The 19,184-nt window shown below is 41.3% G+C and overlaps 1 protein-coding gene and 1 pseudogene across 1 annotated transcript in view; one reads left to right on the top strand and one right to left on the bottom strand.

Moving 5' to 3' along the window:
• Ubap2 (ubiquitin associated protein 2) overlaps window positions 1-19,184 on the top strand; it is an 84,850-nt gene that overhangs the window by 14,853 nt on the left and 50,813 nt on the right. The window contains exon 2 of the mRNA XM_052176266.1: window positions 6,247-6,383. Within this exon, the coding sequence (XP_052032226.1) occupies window positions 6,285-6,383 (99 nt within the window). The 5' untranslated portion in view covers window positions 6,247-6,284. The remainder of the gene's footprint in view (window positions 1-6,246; window positions 6,384-19,184) is intronic.
• Window positions 5,526-5,788, bottom strand: LOC127680664 (60S ribosomal protein L37a-like; annotated as a pseudogene).

Raw genomic sequence — 19,184 nt, 5'->3', positions numbered from 1 at the left:
ATTAGTTATGAATAATGAGCAGCCTTTCAAGGGGGCGGGAGGACAAAGAATCCTTGATAGCTGCTAGGTTAGAGAGGGTTTAAAGGCTGTGATTTGGGGGTATAGAACGGTTGCCTAGCATATCTCAGGTCCTGGATTTGATCTCTAGCACCATGAAAGACTGGAGCAATAAAATAATAATTAAAAACTGAGGTTTAGAGCTGAGAAAGCTGGCTAGAAGTGGGGTGCATGTGTGGGAAGCCACAGGCAGTGACATGCTTCCCTGCTTTGGAGAGAAGGTGACTGTCTCCCATAAAATTTGATGTCTTCTAATGTTTCCTTTTCCATGGGCACTAAACTCAGCCCAGCTGACAATACTGTGTGGGTATGGGGAGGCCATCCTTGTCCCCCAGCTGCTAGAGGCCTGACCCTGCCCTCTGCATAAGTCCCACTTGGTCGGCTCCTGGCAGTGGAGCTTCATGGCTGACTGTTTGGCAACCCCTGGCCTTGTTCTTTGCCAGATTGACAGTGGTGATTTCTTCTTACTGCCTGTTCTGAACTTCATTAACCAGTAGAGATTCTTTACTAAATTGATTTCACCTGCAAAAAAAGATTGAGAAGAGTGGGTTTGATAAAAAGGCAAGAATGCTGATTGGAAATTAAATGCATATAATAAAACACAACTGGTCACAGGAGTACACAAATTTAGGGAGTCGTTGTTGGGTATTAATGATATTGAAAGGCACATGTCTGCACTCTTAGCACTTTAGAGGCTGAGACTGGAGGACAGTCATTCCTTGAAGGTATCCTGGGCTGCAGATCCATTATCATGCTGCATAGTAAGTGCCAGGCTATCTGAGATAGTAAAGTAGTATCTGTCACATAGTAAAACAATGTATGTTTACTGCTATTACCATTACTTGTTTTAGAATTGTGGGGATGAGTGTATGCCTAGGATCATTCTTACCCGAGATGTCCCAACTGAGTTAATATTATCTCTGTAACCATTCTTCCTTGTTTGTGAGCTTACAGAGGTCAGAAGTTGATGCTGGGTTGTAGTCTACAGGTTGAGAAGCATTGCTCCATGCCATGTAACTGCTATATAACAGCTATTTTTGCCTAAAATTTGGTGTCTTCATGATGAATTTGTTTGTACAAACGTGAGAGATGTAGGTGGATGTTAACAATTTTAGTTCATTCTAAACTGAGATAGCCTGTCTCTTCCCCCCTTGCCAAATCCAACTCTCCCCACCATCCCCTCCTCCCTCCCTCCCTCCACCCCCCCACTCCAACCCCCATACCCCCCCAGTACACCCCCAGTACACCCCCCCCCCAGGGCAGGGATTGAACCCAGGGCATCTTAAATACTAGGCAAGTAAGACTGGGTTTGATGCTCCACCTGGAATCTCTTGGAAATAGTTATCCCTTGCAAAGGAAAACAGTAACAGTTTAAACTTTTTCTAGGACCAGTGAGATGGTTCAGCAGATGAAATCACTTGTTTCAAAACTTGATGCTCGGCGCTGGGCAGTGGTGGAGCATGCCTGTAATCCCAGCACTCTGGGAGGCAGAGGCAGGTGGATTTCTGAGTTCGAGGCCAGCCTGGTCTACAGAGTGAGTTCCAGGACAGCCAGGGCTACACAGAAAAACCCTGTCTCGACAAAAAGGCCCCCCCCCCCCCAAAAAAAAAAAACCTTGATGCCCTGAGTCTGACCTCTAGAACCCATGGTGCAGGAGAGAGCTCAGGCTCTCAGGCAGACCCCACTGCCACACAGTGCCAGTGCCACTGTCCTAGCACACCTACAGACCATTTTGTACCTTAAGTAGTGGGAGAAAGTTAGTTCTCATTTTTGTTTTATCACCAATTCTAGGTTAAAATCTACCCCCAAACCATATCTCTAGCTTATTTTGAATATTAGAAAATTTATTTGGTTTTTGTTTGTTTTTTTCTACTTTGTTTTTCATTTGTTTTGAAATTTCACTTGATCAGAGTAACTGCATGCTTTCTGTAGTTCAAGAACCTGAGATAGGGAAGAGTTTCTGACAGATTATTTTTAGAAGTTGCTTGCTCTTGTCTGTTTCTATTCTAAGAATTCTCTTGGAACCTGTTCCGGAGTAGTGGAGCTGATGGAAAACAAGTGTAAGTGCAGTTCCTATGGTCTAGTAGCTGAGTGTGTGCCGCAGGCGCAGATCTGTTTGCTACACAAGATTCTGTTTCCAAAAGAAGGCAGGATTTCCCCCAATAGTACTTTGGTGTTCTAATTGAAGATATTTCCTCTTTATCTTAATCTTAATCTTAATCCATGCCCTCCATTTACAGTTTAGAATTGGTAAAAAAATTTAAAGGTTTTTGGTGATTACTTTAGGAAATACCTTTTGGGAAGTCTCTCCTTCCCTCCCTCCCTCCCTTCCTTCTTGGTGTATGAGGGAGGAAGAGGGTGAAAGGAATGAGTGATGTGTGTGGGGACATGGGTGTATGCTTGAGTGGATGTGTGTGTGTGTGTGTGTGTGTGTGTGTGTATGTGCGCGCGTGCGCGCACACATACGGGGGTTCGCTGTGCTCAGGTAGATGTGTGTGCTCCAGTGCATGTGCCATGGAATTTATGTGGAGATCAGAGATTTGAAGATGGTTTTATTCTTTTACACTATATGGATTCTGGGGACTGAACTCAGAACTTCAGACTTGGTGACAAGTGCAATTACTTGCCAAGCCACCTCACCAGTCTTTGGTTCTTAATTTTAAAGGACATAGAGGTGGTGGCACACGCACATCTGTAATCCCAGCACTCTGGGAGGCAGAGGCAGGCGGATTTCTGAGTTTGAGGCCAGCCTGGTCTACAGAGTGAGTTCCAGGACAGCCAGGGCTATACAGAGAAACCCTGTCTCAGAAAACAAAAACAAAAACAAAAAAAAAAACCAAATACAAAACAACAAAACAAAAGAAAAAACATAAAGGAGATAGAGTTAAAGTAACTTAAGCATGGTGCTACATAGTACTCAGAAGGCTGAGGTCAAAAAATCTTAAGTTCAACTCTAGCCTGGGCTACATGGTGTGACTTTGTCTCAAAAAACAACCTAGCTATAAGAGAAAATACAAGTGTTGGTGATGAGTGGATTATAAAAATAGAGGGCTAGAGCTATAGGTTAGTAGAGTGCTTATCTTTTATGTATTATGAGGCCTTAGGTTCAATTCCCTGTACTGCCAAAATGAATTGCTTCATTTAAGCAATAGAAAAGTTTTTTTTTTTTTATATTTTTACATTGCTTTGTGGTTTCAAAAACAATCATTTGTCTTATTCTTACTAATATCTTTAAATTTAGAGAACAGGCTGGTGGGATTGCTTAATGGCATGCTCCCCACCATGACAGAAATAGCCTAACAGCAAAAAGCACTTGTGGTGCAGCCCAAAGGCTGCCTTCAGTTCCCACACCCTTCTGTAAGGTAAAGAAAAGAGCGGACACTCACAAGTTTTCCTCTGAGCTCCACATGTTAACTGAGACACGTGTTGGGTGTGAACACACAAAAATCATAAGTAAAATAAAAATTTAAAAACCCAGAGGATGATCTAAAAGTAGTATAATTGTGGTCAAGACAAAGCTTATTCTGTGTACTTAAGAATTTAACAATATGAAAGTTGTTAACCTCAAAATAGGACGCAGAGTGCGATTTATACAAGTGAGGGGCAGTTTGAGATAAGATAAACTAAACTAGCCCTTGGGGCTTGTGAGATGTTCTAGTTGATTATTTGTTGTTATAATATAAAAAGCAGTACAGCTATATTCCCTGGGGCCTTTAGGGCTTATGAATACCCAGTTAATACAGGACCTATTGTGAAAGTAAATACCAGGGCATCTCTGTAAGAAAATCTTTTCTAACTAACACATTTGAAAGACATTTTTATTTGTAGTGTCTGTAGTAGTATAATGAGTTATGCTTAGTACCTTAGTCAGTGCTCTATCACTGTGAAAAGACACTATGACCAAGGCAGCTCTTATAAAAGAATCATTTAATTGGGGCTTGCTATAGTTTGTTTGTTTGTTTTTTCTTTGAGTCAGGGTTTCTCTGTGTAGCCCTGGCTGTCCTGGAACTTACTCTGTAGATCAGGCTGGCCTCGAACTCAGAAATTCACCTGCCTCTGCCTCCCAAGTTCTGGGATTACAGGCGTGCGCCACCACGCCCTGCCTGCTATAAGTTTTAATTATCATGGGGGGAGCATGGTAATAGATGGGGTGATGGTGAAGCAGCTGACAGCTCACATTTGATCTACAAGTTTCAGGAAGAGAGACTGCTTTTAAAGCCCACCCCCAGTGACACACCTCCAACAAGGCTACTTCTTTTTTGAGAGGAGTGTTTCAATACAGGGTTTCGCTGTGTAACCTTGGCTGTCCTGGAACTCCGAGATCTGTCTACCTCTGCCTCTGGAATGCTAGGACTAAAGGTGTGCACCAGCACCATCAAAGTTCATTTCTTAATAATTTCCAAAGAGTTTCATTAACTGGGACCCAAGTGTTCAAATTAATGAGCCCAGGGGAACCATTCTCATTCAAAACTCCACATTTGTGTCCTGTAATTTATTATTAGGTGCAGTGCTGTGTCTCTAGTTGAAACATGTAAATTAAAATGAGTGGGATAGCTTTTCTTTTAGCCTTTGAACTTTCCATCCTGGTAAGTATCACTCTGTATATTTTCCTCTGGAAGAATAAGTGCTCTTAACTTTTAACCACTGAGCTGCCTCTCTTAACTTGTCATTTATTTTTTAAGGTAGGTTTCATTTAGTCTAGTCTGGCCTGGTACCCCTCGGCTAGCTGAGGATGACCTTGAACTTCTGATCCTCTTAGAATTACAGAGATGCCACCAGTATCCAGTTTTATAGGGAGATGAGGATTGAACCCAGGGCACATGCTAGGCAGGCTCTCTACCACTCACCAGCTGTCTGGTCTGATGAACACTTAAGTAAAATATGAGAATGTAGATCCTGAGAAGTCGAAAGGGAAGCAAGCAGTCCATAAAAGGAAGGCCTGTGGTACAGGGGGCTAACGCCAACCAGTCAGTCGGTTTAGAGGTCAGCCTGGACAGCGTAATAGAATTCCATAGCAAAGACAAGAGAGCAGAGGAGTGAGCGAGACAGGGAGAGGGAAGGCTGCTAGGGAAATAATCCTGACACTGGCATCTTGTTTTGGATATTTCAGTAGATAAACTTAGGTAGAAACTTGGGTAGGTTAACTTGTCATTGTGATGTGACCTATTTGAATTATTTCTCTTTATGCTTAGGGTGGTTACACTAAAGATTAAAAATATCCATTGCATTCAATTGATTTGTGGTAGAGTAGCCCGGGCTTCCCTCCATTTTATATAGTTGAGGATAGCCTTGAACTTTGCCAGAATTACAGGCGTGGGTTAATTACCATGCTTTTACATAGAACTAGGGGTGGTGTGTGTGTGTGTGTGTGTGTGTGTGTGTGTGTGTGTGTGTGTGTGTTTGTGTTTCCTTTTTTTAATGACAAGTTTTGCCATTTCTTGCTGGCTAAGTCTGAGACTGTAGCACTTCTACTGGTCTTTCAGTTCTTTGAGTCTTCTGATGGCAGACGACGGCAGAAAGGTTGTTGCAGGTCCAGGCTCGCTATTTTCATACAGGAACCACAGTGCCAGATGCCGGTGGCTTATTTCTTCGTCTTGGTCTTGCCACAGAAGGAGCAAGTGAGCTTGGCCTGCTGGCTGATTTAAATTTTCTTCACCATTTTCTGGAGGGAGGCACAATAGCAGGGCCTATATTTCTTGACAGTCCCTACCATCCTGGTGTGTTTGACCATGTTGCTGTAACCAAAGCTCAACCCCAGAGATACCTAGGGGTGGTTTTAAGATGTGCTGGCTTTATGACTTCCTCAGTCAGCTTGGGTTAAAGGTATGCCAGGATATAAAATCCAGTCCTCACAATTGCACAGTAAATGTTCTTAGTTAAGCCATCTCTGTGCTCCCGGAACTCCTAATCGTTCATCCAGTGTCCCAAGTTCTGTCATTGCAAGCATATGCTATTGTATCCTCATTAACATAAACATTCACCTTTTTTTTTTTCTTGAGACAGGGTTTCTCTGTGTAGCCCTGGCTGTCCTGAACTCACTAGGTAGACCAGGCTGGCCTCGAACTCAGAAATCCATCTGCCTCTGCCTCCCAAGTCCTGGGACTGAAGGTGTGCACCACCACTGCCCAGCTGATTTTTATTTTTAACCATGGCTTGGAAGTTTTGCTTATAATGCCTTCTTTCTTGCAGATTTTGTATTTTGTACATACATTTTGTATATTCTGTATATGATGACTTCTGTGAGCAATGATCGTTGCCGAGGTGCTCGGGAAAAACCACAGATGCCAACAACACATGCAGCACAGTCACAGAAACAAGTGGTACAGGTAAGTTTTTGTGAAGCCTCTGTCTCATTTAGAAGGAACCTCAACTACACTCAGAAGGAATGTTTTAATATTTCCCTCCCTAGGAAACTCAGGATTTGACTTTGTCTTTATAGAGTGACTAGTAAGTGTAGGAAAGAGGTTATCATGGTAAAACTGAATGGTATTCCAGAATCATTGTGTAGTCCTGAATTCCAGTTGTCATCTGCTCCAGCAGGTTCCTTCCTTGTTTCCCCTCCCCTCCCCTCCCCTCCCCTCGCCCTTCCTCTGTTTGTCTTTGTCTAGTGTGTAATATTAGGAATTGAACCCAGAGCTTCCGTGTTCTAGACAAGCACTCTACTACTGACCTCCACCCCAGCCCGTCTGCTTTTCTTCTAAATGAAATGAGACAGTTGCGTAGAGCATGGAGCCCAGTGGCTGGGACAGTTACATTCTGTACTGCATTGACTCAGGTGACAGGTTTCTTTTCCCCTTAATGTGCTTTATTTTTTATCCTTACACTTATTAACTGTTTATGTGTGTGCACACATGGATCATTGTGGTTTTTGAGGTTAGACGTCAGTTTGAGAGAGCTAGCTTCTACCATGTGATTCAGGGTTGGAGCTCTGGTTGGAGTCAGCAGTGAGGCCCTTACTTACTGAACCATATTGCTGGCCCTCAGAGCAGTATCTTAGTGAATAATGAATCATTTCAACTTCAGAGTCCTGGCTTGATACATATTTATTGTTTGTTTTGTGATTTGAGACTGGATCTTACTAGTTCTGCCAACCAGGATTTGAATTCCTTACTCTTCGGATTCAGTTTCTTGGGTGCTGCGGTTAACAGAAGTGGACGATTCCAGCTGACTTTGATAATAATTTATTATTGATATTGGGGTTGGTTTTACCAATGAGTTATATCCCTTATCTTTCTCAGGAGCTTTGTGTAATTCATAGTGAAGTATTCTGTTATGTTTTGGTATAGAGTAGATATCTTTTTATATAATTCCTATGTTAAATTGGATCTGAAATTGGCTTTGTACCTTGCTGCTGTTAGCAGATAAATAGCTGCTGTTTGAGTGCTTATCTTGAGTCTTTTTATTTTTCGTTTTTTTTTTTGTTTGTTTGTTTTTTTTGTTTTTCGAGACAGGGTTTCTCTGTGTAGCCCTGGCTGTCCTGGAACTCACTCTGTAGACCAGGCTGGCCTTGAACTCAGAAATCCTCCTGCCTCTGCCTCCCAGAGTGCTGGGATTACAGGCGTGAGCCACCACCGCCCGGCGAGTCTTTTTATTTTTACAAGTGGTCTTCACAGCTGATCAAGAAGGACTGCTATGCCGAGAGTTGTGGCATTAGCAGAGGCAGGCAGATTTCTGATTTTGAGGCCAACCTGGTCTACATAGTGAGTCCAGGCCCGCCAGAACAGAACATAGGAGACTGCCTTAGTTAGGTTTTTATTGCTGTGAAGAGACACCATTTCCAAGGCAACTCTTATAAAGAAAACATTTAATTGGAGCTGGCTTATAGATTCAGAGGATTAGTTTATTTATCATTATGGTGGGAAGCATGACAGCATCCAGGTAGACATGGTGCTGGAGAAGGAGCTGAGAGTTCTGTATCTTGATCCCCAGGCAGCAGACCGGTACTGTGTAACCCACTGGGTGTAACTTGAACATAGGAGGCTTGAACTGTGCAGCTAGGCTTTTTTTTTAAAGTTTCTTTAAGGAATTGTCTTGTATTAAGGAAGAAGCTTAAGTTAGTAATAACCACAAATTCTGATAATAGTAATAATAATAATGGTAGTAATAAAAAATGTTAGTCTTTAGAAAGAAATTAAGCAAAAAGAGTATGAGCTTGTGAAGGCGGGCCAAGTGAATGTCAGTGGTGCTGTGGTGAGTCCCTGTGTGCTTTGCAAGCGGATTTGGGCTGTTGTCAGTCAGTCTGTAGGCTGGAGCAAGGAATGAATTCTTTTCCTTTCAAAAGGATTTTATTTTTATTGTTTCATTTTAGGGTTTGAGACAGGGTCTTTCTATGTAGCCCAGACTGTCCCAGAATTTCCTGTGTAACCAGTGTTGGGCTCAAACTTCGATTTTCTTGTCCCAGCCTCCCTGGGATTGGGAGTACATTAAAGCTTCTCACTGATGCTATCCTATGTGAACCTCTAGGGGATGGCTTTGGTCGTCCAAAGGAAAAAGCTGCTGACTGAACAGTGGGGAGGAATTTTTTTTTTTTTTTTTTGGATTTGTTTTTTTCGAGACTGGGTTTCTCTGTATAGCTCTGGCTATCCTGGAACTCATTCTGTATGCCAGGCTGGCCTCAAACTCAGAAATCCGCCTGCCTCTGCCTCCCAGAGTGCTGGGATTACAGGTGTACACCATCACCGCCCGGCAGTGGGGAGGATTCTTGATCTTAGGTTTCTTTTTATTTGCTTTGCTTTTTTTTTTTTTTTTTTTTTGGATTTGTTTTTTTCGAGACAGGGTTTCTCTGTATAGCCCTGGATGTCCTGGAACTCACTCTGTAGACCAAGCTGGCCTCGAACTCAGAAATCCGCCTGCCTCTGCCTCCCAGAGTGCTGGGATTACAGGTGTGCGCCACCACTGCCTAGCTTTGCCTTGCTTTTTAAAAATACTTTTAGATTATATGCTTGGATGTTTTGCCTGAGGGTATATCTGCACAGAGTGTGTGTGCGCACGTACATACCTGAGAAGGCCAGAAGAGGACATCTGTCAGATCTGGAACTGGAATTAGAAATGCTTGTGAGCCACCATGTGGGTGCTAGAATGGACCCCAGGTCCTGGAAGAGCACCCGATGCACTTCACTGCTGAGCTGTCCCAACTCACTGTTTGTTGAAGCAGGCGTCTTAGTTTAGGCTGGTTCAGCTTGCTGTGTCATCCAGGCTGTGTAATTGAAGGTCTGCCTTCCTTTAACTCTCTAGTGCTTGCTTTAGAGATGTGTACCATCTTACGCCTTGCTTTTCCTTTTTTCTTTTGTATCTTTTTTTTTTTTTATGTGTATGCATGTCTTGCCCTGTGTAACATATGCACAGTTAACAGACAGTTGTGAACCACCATATGTTTTTTGGGACTCAAGCCTAGGTCCTCTGAAGTAGCAGTCAGTGCTCTTAACCACCAAGCCATCTCTATTGCTCCTTTCCTGTTATTTCTAAAATTGGGGTTTGGGCCTAAAGATAGCCTAGTGGGTAAAGTCCTTGCCCTCCAAGCCTTACAAGCTGAACTTGGTATTTGGAACCCATGTAAAGGGTTGAATGTTTCCTCTGAACCCCACCTGTGTACTGTACTTTTGCCTTCCCCAGAGTGTGCATCATGCACACACATACCTTTATAACAGAAAAAAAAAAGGTATTGTCTGCTGCTGTGGTTGCTTGGTTGATAAAAGCTCTCACCATATAAACCTCGAGCCCTGAGTTTGAGCCTAGGAACTCACATGTTTTAAGTAAGAGAACCCGTTCCTAAAAGCCGTCTTGGCTTCCACATGTCTTCCATATGCCACACTGTTCACAAGCCTGCATCCATATATGTGCTTACAATAATAATATTAAAAATGGAGGGGATAATCTTTTAAAACTTACAAAAATGTGCTGCATTGTCCTAAGATGGCGTTTAGACTTAAGCTGCTGTCCTGTTACAGTTTCACATACAACTGGGTAATCAAGGGTCTTTTTTGGTTTGTTTTTGAGGTAGATTCTCTATTAGGTAGCCCTGGATGTCCTGGAGCTTGCTATGTAGACCAGGCTGGCTTTAAACTCACAGAAATAAACCTATCCCTGCCTTCTGAATGTTGGAATTAAAGGCGTGCACCACTATGCCCTGGCTGATAATTAATTACTAATTCCTGATACAGCTTTTTATAAAATAATAATAATTATTATTATTTAAAGCTTTATTTATTTATTTATTTTTAAAGGTTATTTATTTATTTATTTATTTATTTAATGTAAATGAGTATGCTGTAGCTGTACAGATGGTTGTGAGCCACCATGTGGTTGCTGGGAATTGAACTCAAGACCTCTGGAAGAGCAGTCAGTACTCTTAACTGCCGAGCCATCTCTCCAGCCACTAAAGCTTTATTTATTGTAAGAACACTGTAGCTGTCTTTAGACACTCCAGAAGAGGGTGTCAGATCTCTTTACGGATGGTTGTGAGCCACCATCTGGTTGCTGGGATTTGAACTCAGAACCTTTGGAAGAGCAGTCAGTGCTCTTAACTCCTGAGCCATCTCTCCAGCCCCTATAAAATTATCTTGAGAATAGTTTTCAAAAATACTATTAGGGAGAATTTTATGGTGGGCTGAGGGCATTGCTTCCTCGGCAGTAAACATTTGACCAGTGTGCATGGAGTCCCAGTCTTAGTCCTAGCACAATGCATGCATATGAGCGTGCGTGTGTGTGCACACACTTGGGGATAGAACCCATTTGTGGTAAAGGACACAAAGGCCTGCACAAAGGCCTGGGTTCAACTGGGCATGCTCCAACAAGATTTTCTTGTAATCTAGCACTTCAGGAAGTGGTGGCAGGAGGATCAGAAATTCAGTATTATCTTTGGTTGTAGTGTGTTTGAAGCTGACCTGGGCTACATGAGACCCCAGAGAGAGAGACTATAAGTATAAAAAAGGTTTCCTGAAGGTACCTTAAAGTGAGAATAAAGAGGCCTTTATTTGGTAGAATTGAGAGAGCTCTCTAAAAGAGCTGTTTAGAGTTTGTGTAAAACCTGAGTTTGGGTTTGGGTCTACATCTTACTAATTAGGTAGGATGCAGTTTCTGGAGTGTTTTTGCCCCTGGCAGTAATGTTACTACCTTCCGCCAAGCATTGTTTAGGTACAGATCTCCTCAGTCAGTGTGTCTCTTCTTCCTCTTCCTTCCCTCCCCCAACCTCATTATGCCAAGCTCAGGCAAGCTGGACCTCAGCCTCCGCAGCCTCTCCTGTTGCTTTTTTGTCCTGAGTAGCTGGGATTTCACGTCTGTGTAGGATATGCTTATGCTTTGGTTTCTTGTCATTGACATATTTGAAGAATATAGGGTAATTACATTCTACATTGCCTTCTAGTCTGGGTTGGTGTGCTTTATGATTAGAATTAAGAGCTGGAGAGATGGCTCAGCAGTTAAGAGCACTTCCTTAGGTTCTGAGTTCAATTCCCAGCAAGTACATGGTGGCTTACAACCATCTGTAATGGGATCTGATGTCCTCTTCTGGAGTGTCTGAAGACAGCTACAGTGTACTTGTATACATTTTAAAAAACATAATAAAATATAGAATTAATTACATATTCTTCATATAAGTAGATATGATTATTTTCAGTGCTAGGCATCACACACAAAATCCTGCATACATTGGGCAAATGTTCTGCTACTGAACTATAGCCTCAACTAGATGGTAGTTTTTTGTTTTGTTTTGGTTTTTGTTTGTTTGGTTTTTTTTGGTTTTTTGGATTTGGTTATTTTTGAGACAGGGTTTCTCTGTGTAGCCCTGGCTGTCCTGGAACTCACTCTGTAGACCAGGCAGGCCTTGAACTCAGAAATCCACCAGCCTCCCAGAGTGCTGGGATTACAGGTGTGTGCCACCACTGCCCGGTGGTAGTTTGTTTTTAACATATCAAATTATTACATGAAATAATAGGGTCTAAGTTTTTTGTTGTTGTTGTTGTTTTTTGGATTTATTTTTTTCGAGACAGGGTTTCTTTGTGTAGCCCTGGCTGTCCTGGGACTCACTATGTTGACCAGGCTGGCCTCGAACTCAGAAATCTGCCTGCCTCTGCCTCCCAGAGTGTTGGGATTACAGGCATGCGCCATCACCACCTGGCGTAAGTTAGTTTTAAAATATAAAGTATAGAGTAATTCTTTGTAGATTGCTATCAAGAAGTGGTAATTTTTATTGTATATGCCACATAAACTATAAAATTATTTGAGGTTGATATAGGGTTCTGTGCCTGCAATCCCAGGGCTAGGCTGGATAAGGCAGAGGATTACAAATTAGAAGCCAAGCTTGGTGAAAAGGCTGTCCTATAAAGGCCCTTGCTACCAAGCCTGACCAGCTGAGGTTGATCCTGGGTCTCACGATGTGATAGAGGAAGGCATCCACTCCTGCAGATTAGTCTCTGCCCTCCACACAAGTGCTGTAGGGAATGTGCATGTCCACATAGCACAGGAAAGAAATTAATTAAAAACACAAGATGGCAGGCTTTGGCAGTGCATACCTTTAATTCCAGCACATACGAGACAGAGGCAGGCGGATTTCCACACCAGGACTTAAAGGGTTACATAGACAGAAACCCTATCTCAAAAAACAAACAAAAAAGGAAATAAAATGGCATCAAACATTATAGGAAACCCATGACTTCTCTTTAAGAAGATATGCAAACAATAATATACCTACATAATTTTTCTTTCTTTTATTGTTTTGTTTTGAGACAGTTATCAACTGTTCAGAGAAGACTGCTCTTAAACTTACATCATTCTGCCTTTGCCTCCTGAGTGCTCTATTACTGGCATGAATCACCATGCCTGTCTATAAGGATGCTTTAAAAAATAAAATAGGTGCTCATTGGATAAAGGCATTTGCTGTTCAGCATAATGACCTTAGCTGGGTTTCTGAAGCCCACGTGATAGATGGAGAGAGCTGACTCTAGCTAGCAGTCTGTCTTCTAATTTCTGCATGTATACGTGCGCGTGCTCATACACAGGCACAAAGAATAGATAACTGATTTTAAAACATTTAAAATAATAAAAAACTAGGCCAAGTGGATGTGATAGCTGATGTAGGATGGTTACTGTGAGGTCCGAGGCAGTCTGCTATCAAGTAGAATGAGTCTGGCCGCCCGGGTGACAAAAACCTTGCCTTGACCTCTGCCCCCAGATAGAACAAAAGCCTAAACCAAAACCAAAGAGATAGCCCTACTTCAATAACTTATCCAAAGATTTCTGAAAACAAGTCTAATGAAAGGAAAGGGGGAGGGGCTCACTAGGGAATCTTCCAGCATTGTTTTCTTAGAGATTAAAAATTATATATGTGTGTGATTGCTTTACCTGTATGTGTATTTATGCACCACTCATGTGCCTCGTGCCCTTGGTGGCCAGAGGAGGGCATTGGAGTCCCTGGAACTGCAATTTCAAACTGTTGGGGAGGGTGCACTAATGTTGTTAAAGTTGGAATTATTAGTTGACCCTGCTTTTTCCTCTTTTTTCCCTAAGCTGTACAGACCTCTTGACACTTCTTGAGCTCAGCCTGGTAACTTACCTATTATACTCTTATGTTTGCTGCTTTGTTTATTGAATAATTGAATTGTTTATTGAATAAGTAATCTTTTCTTATAAGGTTGGTTAGAGTATTTTATAAAGGTAACAAGTTCACATTTTTGACAGAGACTTGATGTATATATAGCATCACTATTGCAATACTGTGCTTATTAACAGCTGCTAAGTATATCAGCTGTGCTTTCAGCAGTTGACTAGTCTGTACAATGTTCAGAATTAAAATAGATGATTCACAGAGATATGTAAAGAATGTTTATCAAAGTCATAATTCTTAAACTTAAAAGGTTAAGTCTTTAATAGCTCAGTAGTTGGTATTTCCATGAGTAAGACAAGAAATAGTGCCTTTATAGCTAGAAAGAATGACACTATCAAAATGAAAACAGATAGGGACTGAGATGGTGCTTAGCTTGCATGAGGCCACTGGTAATTAATATGCTGAAAATCTTTGGCCATGTTTGTTTATGCGGATGCTTTTTAAAAATTAATATTTTATATGATATTTTTATAGGGTCAAGGAATAAATGTCCTTATAAGTTGTATGTCAATATATGCAGTAGACATTTATCAAGGAATTTTTAAGCTTAAATGTTGCTGCCTTGGCTTGGAGGCACAGCGCAGTAGTTGGGTATTTGATGAGCCTTTGGTTCAGTCCCTAGCATTGCAGAACAAAGTAACATTCTTTAGAGAGCCGTGGCCTTTGCTGCTCTTGTTCACTCAGCCAACTGTAGCTTTTCATACCCCCTTCAGGAAGGTAACACACACACACAGTTCTGGCTTTGTTAATTCTTTGAATTTTTGGACTCTCTGAGATTAAAAAAAAAGATTTATTTTTATAATTTTCTAATAAGGTGGTGTGTGTGTGTGAGGGTGTGGGGGTGTGTCTGTAAGTGGATATGCATATGTTGAGTGTGATCAGGAAACCTTGGAGGGTGGCCAGAGGTGGATGTCCACTCCTGATTACAGCTCAAGTTACAGATTGTGAGCTGTACAGGTTGTGAGCTGTCTGATGTGGTTGCTGAGAACAGAACTCTGGTCCTCTGAAAGAACAGCAGGTACTCTTTAACTGTTGTCACATATCCAGCCGCTTCATATTATGACATTTTGGCATTACCTTATGAAGTATATTCTCTTTGAAAACTCTGAAATCAATGCCCCCCCCCCCATATATGCTTTTAAAAATGTATTTTTGAGACAAGGTTTCACTGTATAGCTTCAGCTGTCTTGGGCTTGGCAGGGAGGCCGAGTCAGCCTTGACCTGATCCGTTGTTCTGAAGTGCTGGGATTAGGGGCAAGCTGTGCCACAGCTGTTCTGCCATGCTGTGCCTAGTTTGCTTGTTTCCCTCCCCATTCTCACTCTCTTACTTTGACTTTGACTCCTTTTCTTTCTTACTGAGGTTTATTTATATAAGCTTTGATTGCATGCATATAAGTGTAGCATGTAGAATTATTACCTGTGGGGGCTAGAAGGTAGTGTCCAGTCCTCTGGACCTGGAGTTAGAAACAGTTATGAGGTATCATGTGGGTGCTGGGATCTGAACCTGGGTTCTTTTTTGCAAGGGCAACAAGTGTTCTTTTTTTTTTTTTTTTTTTAACATTTATTTATTTTATGTATATAAGTACACTGTAGTTCTCTTCAGACACACCAGAAGAGGGCATCCGATCTCATTACAGATGGTTGTGAGCCACCATGTGGTTACTGGGACCTCTGGAAGAGCTGCCAGTGCTCTTAACGCTGAGCCATCTCCACAAGTATTCTTTTTGGGGTTTTTTTGTTGTTGTTGTTGGTTTTTTGGATTTGGTTTTTTTGAGACAGGGTTTCTCTGTATAGCCCTGGCTGTCCTGGAACTCACTTGGTAGACCAGGCTGGCCTCGAACTCAGAAATCTGCCTGTCTCTGCCTCCCAGAGTGCTGGGATTACAGGCGTGCGCCACCACCGCCCGGCTCCACAAGTATTCTTAAGCAGAGTCTTTTCTCCAGGCCCCATAAAATTATTTATTGTCTGTCTGTCTGTATTTTGAAGTGGTATCTTATGAGCTGTAGACTGTTCTTGAACTCTGTGTAACAGAGGCTGGCGTTCCTGGTCGTACTTCATCTCCCTCCTCTTTGCTGGGATTACGGGCAAGTACCACCATGCTCATTTCTGGTTTTGTGTGGGGCTGGGGATCAAACCTAGGGCTTCATGTGAATTAGGTAAAGTGATCTAGTAAGGCACGTTTCCAGTCTTGTATTTAATTTTTTTGTGATGGTGTGTCAATATATAACCCATGTTGTCCTATTAATTCTTTGTCCAGGTATGTTCATGTAATAATATCATTATTTTATACACTTAAATTGTTTCCTTTTCTCTATTCACTGTGAGACAGCAGTGATATTCTATGTTGTCTCTTTTAGCTACTATTTAATACCTGTTCCTTTTCTTTTGGCCTCTTTTAGGGATGTTTGCATATACAAAACTACCTCTAGCTGTTTTTGTTTGTTCATTTAATAAAAATGTGCAAGTGCTGGGATTTGAACTCAGGTCTTCTTTATACTTGTGCAACACTGCACTTTATGGATCGAGGCATCTCCCTAGCCCTGTACCTTGCTAGCTCTCATCTCTGTCTCTGCATTTCCCTTTACACTCTATAGACTCATTGGATTGCATGTCTCTGATGTATATTGCGCTTTCATGGATCTGAGTCTTTGCACTCATACATTCACTTCACAGACGTGATACTTGAGTATTCACTATCAGAAGTAGTTCAGGTCGCCGAGACTGCTTAGCAGGTGCAGATACTTGATGCTATGCCCAAGGATCTGAATCTTATTATAACCTGAGTAGTGGAAGAATAGAACCAAATCTCACAAGCTTTCGTTTCCTTATCAAGGCTGTGTACTGATCCAGGTTCCTGTTGCTGCGTTATTACATGTAGGGGAGCATGATTAATGTATTTTCTACTGTATACAAAAACAATGCAGGGTTGTGTCAGTTGGGTTGGGCACAGTAGTGCAGAGTTGAGTTTCAGGGTCCTGTCTAGCAGGAAAATAGTTCTGTTTTGATTTTGTAGTTTTTAAAGATAGGACCCTTTCATTTTCTACAAAGATGGATAATTGTTTTCCAAATTATTGTTAACCTACCCTTTCAATCTGTTCTAATGTTATTCTCAAGATGCCACACACTATTTTCTGCTTACACAAACACAAGTTATAATTTTTAAACATAGAATTAGATCATATTGTGTTGTTTAGTTTCCCTGTCTGTTGACTTGTCCCTTTGTTATTATTTAACAGGTGTCCTTGGTTTTGTTGGTTTGGTTTCCCTCCCCTCCTTCCTGCTCCTCTTCTTCTTTGGCAGGATCTCTCTGACTCTGGCTGTCCAGGAACTCACTCCATAGAGAAGGCTCAGAGACCACCCCTGCACCTGTTGAGGTTAAAGGTTTGCGGCAGCACCCACACCCTGCTTGTTTTGATCTTAAGGAAAATGTTTTAGTGTCTTTCATCATTATGTATGACAATTGCCAATTTTTGTAGTTCCTTTTTATCAGGATAAGGGTTTTCTCCTCCGTGCTGAGTTTGTTGAATAGTCTTTATAATAAAAAAGGTGGAGTGTAGGCCAGGTTGTGGTGGTGCACACTTTTATTCCCAGCACTTGGGAGGCAGAGGCAGGCAGATCAGAGTTCGAGGACAGCCTGGTTTTCAGAGTGAGTTCCAGGACAGCCAAGACTGTCTTGAGAGACCTTTTTTTTTTTTTTTTTTTTAAAGAAAGAAAGAAAAGGTGAATTTGTCAAGTACATTCTGTGAGGATGATTATAGGTTTTTGTTCCTGTTTTTATAGATAAAGTATCCTTTTTTTTTATGTCTTTGTTTTTGGTATTACTACAATCTGGTTTGCACAAAGTAGTTCAGGGAATCTCAGTGGAATGTTGAAAAAAGAAATATAAAGTGAGTCATAAATGTTAGATTAGCAATATTAATTTTGGCATCCATTATGCTAATAATATTGTATTAATAACATCTAATAAAAATGCCAAGTATTTTTGTTTGAAAATAATTTTGATACCACAAGAAGAAGAAATACATTAGCTGGAAATCAAAATAACTTTCAAATTAAGAGGAATATAGAGATTTAAGTTTTATAATAAGTGAATCTAATAAACAAATAAATACAAGTTGGAATATAATAGTAAACAAAATAAGTAATGAAGCTCACGTCTTGACATAGAGTGTCTGAATCAATGGAATGTTAATGAGATATGCACAAGGACAACTTTTGATTATTCCCTTCTAGAAATGCAGAGAACACAAAAGCAAAAATGCTTGTTGTAAAAAATATTAGCAATAACTTAAATCCAAAGTGTCACTTAAAACAGGTTTGTGGTTTATTTTGGAAATGATCAATTAGAAACAAAATGAGGCCGAGTGGTGCACTCTGGGAGGCAAAGGCAGGCAGATTTCTGAGTTCAAGGCCAGCCTGGTTTACAGAGTGAGTTCCAGGACAGCCAGGGCTACACAGAGAAACCCTGTCTCAAAAAAAACAAATCCAAACACCAAAAAAGGAAAAAAAAAAAAAAAGAGAGAGAGAGAGAGAAGTATCCCATGTTTGTGAAGAATTGTTGGTCAAATAACCATCCTTCCTTCCTTCCTTCCTTCCTTCCTTCCTTCCTTCCTTCCTTCCTTCCTTCCCATCTATCTATCTATCTATCTATCTATCTATCTATCTATCTATCTATCTATGTAAGTATCAATCATCTATAGGGGTCTTTAATAAGGCTGTAAGTATAATCAGGTGTAAATCATGCTGGCCTGGGACTCACTGTAGCCCTCAAACACATGAAATACTCCTGCTTCAGTTTAATGAGTACTAGGGATTACAGATCTGAGTCACCACGCTCTGGGAAGTTTTGATGACTAGTTATTTAACCTATTATGAGTCTCCCTTTTTAGTAGTTGATGACCCCCTTCCTCTTCCATTCATCTTTGTGTGTTTTTTATGATTAGAGTGTACACAGTCACAAGCCATGGTGTGGTTTGTAGGTCAAAGGACACTCTTTGGGTGTCTGTTCCCTTGTTGAGGTGGGGTTTCTTTTGTTCCTGCTGGCAGCATATTACAGGCTAGCTGGTCCTTGATCTCCTGGAACAGTTTTCTTGTCACATCTTTTGGTACACATGATCGGATTATAGATACATGCTACTGCATCTGGACAATAGAAGTACATCCCAGAGATGGAGTCAGGTGTCAGGCTGTATGGTTAGAGCTTTACTAGCTGAGCTCTCCCTGGCCCTAGTCTCTTTTTCAAGATTATATTTTATCTAGGCTAATTTGGTGACACATACTTGTTCTAGGTTTCCTTTCATAAACTCTGAAGTTTCTTTTTTTATTTTTTAAATTTATTATTATATGTAAGTACACTGTAGCTGTCTTTAGACACAACAGAAGAGGGCGTCACATCTCAGTACAGATGTTTGTGAGCCACCATGTGGTTGCTGGGAATTGAACTCAATACCTTCCAAAGAGTAGTCAGTGCTCTTATCTGCTGAGCCATCTCTCCAGCCCTAAAGTTTTATTTCTGTTGTTTGTTTGA

This window comes from Apodemus sylvaticus, chromosome 3, assembly GCF_947179515.1.
Source record: "Apodemus sylvaticus chromosome 3, mApoSyl1.1, whole genome shotgun sequence".
NCBI classification, from domain to species: Eukaryota; Metazoa; Chordata; class Mammalia; order Rodentia; family Muridae; genus Apodemus; species Apodemus sylvaticus.
Note: the sequence above shows the minus strand (reverse complement) of the source record. Positions and strands in the feature narration are given on the sequence as shown.